General features: G+C 54.5%; 1 protein-coding gene across 1 annotated transcript; it reads left to right on the top strand.

The window, feature by feature from the left end:
* Positions 1-1154: 1154 nt before the first annotated feature.
* Positions 1155-3710, top strand: LOC121878111. Its single transcript, XM_042384103.1, has 7 exons — positions 1155-1285; positions 1393-1647; positions 1902-2032; positions 2370-2585; positions 2899-3048; positions 3170-3397; positions 3562-3710. The coding sequence occupies exons 1-7, from the start codon at positions 1155-1157 to the stop codon at positions 3708-3710; spliced, it is 1260 nt and encodes a 419-aa protein (XP_042240037.1).
* The last annotated feature ends 1322 nt before the right edge of the window (positions 3711-5032 follow it).

Genomic DNA, 5032 nt, shown 5'->3' with positions numbered 1-5032 from the left:
AATATGGCAAATGAAATTCAACACCAGCAAGTGCAGCATACTTAATATTGGAAGAACAAATACTGTCAATGTATACAGCCTTAACATCAACCTAGAGAAGTCGACTTGTGAAAGAGACCTAGGGGTACTTGTAAGCCCGGACCTACGGCCTAGAAAACAGTGCATTAATGTTCGAAATAAGGCAAACAGAGTATTGGGTTTTATATCTATAAGTGTAAGTAATAAGAGTGCAGAGGTGTTATTGTAACTATATCTTGCGCTAGTCAGGCCGCACCTACTAGGCGGTTCAGTTCTGGTGCCCTTATTATAGAATGGATATCAATTCACTAGAGTCGGTGCAGCGAAGAATAAAGAAAATGATTCCGGGACTTAGAAACCTTCCATATCAGGATAGGCTAAAGAAACTAAACTTGCAATCATTAGAAAGACGAAGAGTGCGGGGAGATATGATAGAAGTATTTAAGTGTGTGAAAGGTATCAATAAAGGGGATATAGATAAAGTTCTCATAATATCCGAGCAGGATTGGACTCGAAGCAACGGATTTAAGTTAGATAAGTTTAGGTTTAGGAGGGAGATAGGAAGGAACTTGTTCACAAATTGGGTGGTGGACGAGTGGAACAAGCTTAGCAACTTTGTAGTAAGTGCTGGAACGCTGGAAAGTTTCAAAAGGAGACTGGATAGATTCATGGATGATAGAGAGTGGTAATAACTCTCGACAGGAGCTGCATGCACAGGCCAACCGGCCTATTGCAGACTCCTTATTTTCTTATGTTCTTATGTTAGACCGTTGGTCCCCCCAGCAGTGTTAGAGCCGTGGATTCCCCAGCAGTGTTAGAGCCGTGTATCCCCCATTGGTGTTAGAGCCATGGGCACCTCAGTAGAGTTAAAGAGTCCTGGGTCCTCCATCAGTGTTGGCTATGGGCCCCCAGCAGTGTTACAGCCATACTTCCTCCAGCAGTGTTAGCACCGTGGGTCAACCAACAGTGTTAGAGCTGTGGGTCCCCAGCAGTGTTAGAGCCGTGGGTCCCACCGCAGTGTTAGAGCCGTGGGTCCCCCAGCAGTGTTAGAGCCGTATGTCCCCCAGCAGTATTAGAGCTGTGGGTCCCCTGCTAGTAGCCTGGAGCCGTGGGTCCCCCCAGCAGTGTTAGGAGCCATGGGTCCTAGCAGTGTTAGAGCTGTGGTCTTCCCAACAGTGCTAGAGAGGAGCCGTGGGTCTTCCCAACAGTGCAGAGACGTGGGTCCCAGCAGTGTGAGAGCTGTGGGTCCCTCCGCAGTGTTAGAGCTGTGGGTCCCCAGCAGTGTTAGAGCCGTGGGTCTCCCAACATGTTAGAGACGGGTCCCAGCAGGAGAGCCAGGGGTCCTCCGCAGTGTTAGAGCCGTGGGTCCCCCAGCAGTGTTAGAGCCGTGGGCACCCCCAGCAGTGTTAGAGCTGTGGGTCCCCTAGCAGTGTTAGGAGCTGTGGGTCCCCCAGCAGTGTTAGGAGCCAGGCCTGCTATGTTCGAGCTGTGGGTTCCCCAGGAGCAGCTGGAGCCGTGGGTCCCAGCAGTGTTAATATGGGTCCCCAGCTGTGTTAGAGCCGTGGGTCCTGGCAGCGTTAAAACCGTGGGTCCAGCAGTGTTAGAGCTGGGTCCCCCAGCTGTGAAACCGTGGGTCCCCCAGCTGTGTTAGAGCCGTGGGTCCCATAGTGTCAGAGCCGTGGGTCCCCAGCAGTGTTAGAGCTGGTCCCCAGCACTGTTAGAGCCGTGGTCACCCAGTGTTAGAGCCGTGGGTCCCCAGCAGTGTTCGAGCTGTGATTCCAACAGCAGTGTTAGAACCGTGGGTCCCCCAACAGTGTTGAGCCGTGGGGTACAGTGTTAGAGCCGTGAGTTCCCCCAGCAGTGTTAGAGCCGTGGGTCCCCAGCAGTGTTAGAGCCGTGGGTCACCCAGCAGTGTTAGAGCATGGGTTCCCCAGCAGTGTTAGAGCCGTGGTTCACCCAGCAGTGTTAGAGCCGTGGGTTCCCAGCATGTTAGAGCCGTGGGTCTCCCAGCAGTGTTAGATTCGTGGGTCCCCCAGCAATGTTAGAGCTTGGGTCTCATGTTAGAGCCGTGGGTCCAGCAGTGTTAGAGCCGTGGATCACCCAGCAGTGTTAGGCTGTGGGTCCCCATCAGTGTTAGATCTGTGGGTCCCCAAGTAATGTTGGAGGTGGGCCCCAAGCAGTGTTAGAACTGTGGGTCCCCAGCAGTGTTAGAGCCGTGGTTCACCCAGCAGTGTGAGCCGTGGGTCCCCCAGCTGTGTTGAGCCTTGGGACCCCAGCAGTGTTTGATTCGTGGGTCCCCAGCAGTGTTAGGCTGTGGGTCACCCAGCATTGTTAGAGCCGTGGGTCCCCAGCAGTGTTAGACCGTGGGTCCCCCATCAGTGTTAGAGCCGATGGGTCCCCCATCAGTGTTAGATCAATGGGTCCCCCATCAGTGTTAGAGCTGTGGGCCCCAACAGTGTTAGATCTTTGGGTCCCCAATGGTGTTAAAGCTGTGGGTCCCAAACAGTGTTGGAGCCATGGGCCCCCATCAGTGTTAGAGCTTTGGGTCCCCCATCAGTGTTCGAGCCGTGGGTCCCCCATCAGTGTTAGAACTGGGCCAACAGTGTGTTAGAGCCGTGGGTCCTCTATCAGTGTTAGAGCCGTGGGTCCCCAACAGTGTTGACTGAGGGCCCGCCAACAGTGTTAGAGCCGTGGTCCCCAACGGTGTTGGAGCCATGGGTCCACAATAGTGTTAGAACCGTGGGTCCCCAACAGTGTTGGGGCCATAGGTCCCCCAAGAGTTGTTAGAGCCGTGGGTCCCCCATCAGTGTTATAGCTGGCCCCGAATAATGTTATAGCCGTGGATCCCCATCAGTGTTAGAGGTGTGGGTCCCCTAACAGTGTTAGAGCTGTGGGCAAGAATAGCGTTAGAGACGTGGGTCCCAATCAGTATTAGGCCGTGGATCCCCATCAGTGTTAGAGCCGTGGGTCCCCCATCAGTGTTAGATCCGTGGGTCCCCATCAGTGTTGAGCCGTGGGTCCCCCATCAGTGTTAGAGCCGTGGGGTCCCCCATCAGTGATAGAGCCGTGGGTCCCCAACAGTGTTAGAGCCGTGGATCCCCCATCAGTGTTAGAGCTGTGGGTCCCAAATAATATTGAATTGGGCCCCAAGCAGTGTTAGGCTGTGGGTCCCCCAGCAGTGTTAGAGCCGTGGTTCACCCAGCAGTGTTAGAGCTGTGGGCCTCAACAGTGTTCGATCTCTGGGTCCCCAATGGTGTTAAAGCTGTGGGTCCCAAGCAGTGTTGGAGCCGTAGGCCCCCATCAGTGTTAGAGCTGTGGGCCAACATTGTTAGAGCCGTGGGTCCTCTAACAGTGTTCGAGCCGTGGGTCCCTCATCAGTGTTAGTGCTGTGGGCCCTCCAACAGTGATTGAATCTTTGGGTCCCAATAATTGTTAGCTGTGGGTCCCAAACAGTGTTGAGCCGTGGGCCATCAGTGTTAGGCTTTGGGCCCCTAACAAGATCTTTGGGTCCCCAATGGTGTTAAAGCTCTGGGTCCCAAACAGTTGTAGAGCCAGGTCTATCAGTGTTGAGCTGGGCCCCTAACAGTGTTACTGCCGTGGTCCCCATCAGTGTTAGAGCTGTGGGCCCCATCAGTGTTGGGCAGTGGGTCCCCCCATCAGTGTTAGAGCCGTGGGTCACTCATCAGTGTTAGAGCTGTGGCTCCCATCGGTGAGCCGTGGGTCCCCATCAGTGTTAGAGCCGGGCCCGCAACAGTGTGTGTTAAGCCGTGGGTCCCCAAGAGTGTTTAGAGCCGTGGAATTTAGCAGTTTTGAGCCATGGGTCCTGTGGTGTTGGGGATACGGTTCTAACACTGATGAGTTTACAGCTCGCGTAGGTCCTCCAACAGTGTTAGGGCCCAGTTAGTGTAGAGGCCCCACAGTGATTTGGGGGCCCAATCTCAAAGTTATTAGAGCCGTGGGTCCCCATCAGTGTTATAGCTGTGGGCCCCAATAGTGTATAGCCGTGGATCCCCATCAGTGTTAGAGTGTGGGCCCCCAACAGTGTTAGGCTGTGGGCAAGAATAGCATGAGCCGTGGATCCCCCATCAGTGTTGGGCCGTGGGTCCCCATCAGTGTTAGAGCCGTGGGTCCCCCATCAGTGTTAGATCGTGGGACCATCAGTGTTAGAGCGTGGGTTAACAGTGTTAAGTGGGTCCCCCATCAGTGTTAGAGCCGTGGGTCCCTCATCAGTGTTAAGGCAGTGGGTTAGCGGTGTTAGGCTGGCGGCCAACAGTGTTAGATCTTTGGGTGCCCATTGATTATTTAAAGCTGTGGTCCCCAAAACGAGTGTTGGAGCGTTGGCCATCAGTGTTGACTTTGGTCCCCATCAGTGTTAGAGCCGTGGGTCACCATCAGTGTTAGGCTGTGGGTCCCAGCAGTGTTACGTGGGTCCTCTATCAGTGTTAGACTTTGGGTCTAAGTAATGTTGGAATTTGGGCCCCAAGCAGTGTTAGAGCTGTGGGTCCCCAGCAGTGAAGCCGTGGTTCACCCAGCAGTGTTAGAGCCGTGGGTCCCCCAGCTGTGTTAAACCTTGGGACCCCCAGCAGTGTTGGACTTCGTGGGTCCCCAACAGTGTTAGAGATGTGGGCCCCCAACAGTGTTAAATATTTGGGTCCAATGGTGTTAAGCTGTGGGTCCCCAAAGCAGTGTTAGAGCCATGGGCCCCATCAGTGTTAGAGCTGTGGGCCCCCGACAGTGTTAGATCTTTGGGTCCCCAATGAATTGTTAGCTGTGGGTCCCCAAACAGTGTTGGAGCCGTAGGCCCCCATCAGTGTTAGAGCCGTGGGTCCCCCAAGGTGTTAGAGCCGTGGGTCCCCCCAGTGTTAGAGCCGTGGGTCCCCCAACAGTGTTAGAGCCGTGGGTCCCCATCAGTGTTAGAGCCGGGGTCCCGTCAGTGTTAGAGCCGTGGGTCCCCAACAGTGTTAGAGCCGTGGGTCCCCCATCAGTGTTAGATGGCGGTCCCCAAGTAGTGTTG

Source organism: Homarus americanus, unplaced genomic scaffold (genome assembly GCF_018991925.1).
Source record: "Homarus americanus isolate GMGI-L3 unplaced genomic scaffold, GMGI_Hamer_2.0 scaffold45562, whole genome shotgun sequence".
Classification (NCBI taxonomy): Eukaryota; Metazoa; Arthropoda; class Malacostraca; order Decapoda; family Nephropidae; genus Homarus; species Homarus americanus.
Note: the sequence above shows the minus strand (reverse complement) of the source record. Positions and strands in the feature narration are given on the sequence as shown.

What these genes read in the sequence shown, in the direction of transcription:
- LOC121878111 (XM_042384103.1), top strand. Translation starts at nt 1,155, where the DNA reads ATGGGTCCTAGCAGTGTTAGAGCTGTGGTCTTCCCAACAGTGCTAGAG. An exon ending in CCCTCCGCAGTGTTAGAGCT is followed by an intron (nt 1,286 to 1,392) that starts GTGGGTCCCCAG and finishes TGGGTCCCCCAG; the next exon opens with CAGTGTTAGAGCCGTGGGCA. An exon ending in GCCGTGGGTCCCCCATCAGT is followed by an intron (nt 3,049 to 3,169) that starts GTTAGAGCCGTG and finishes TTGGGCCCCAAG; the next exon opens with CAGTGTTAGGCTGTGGGTCC.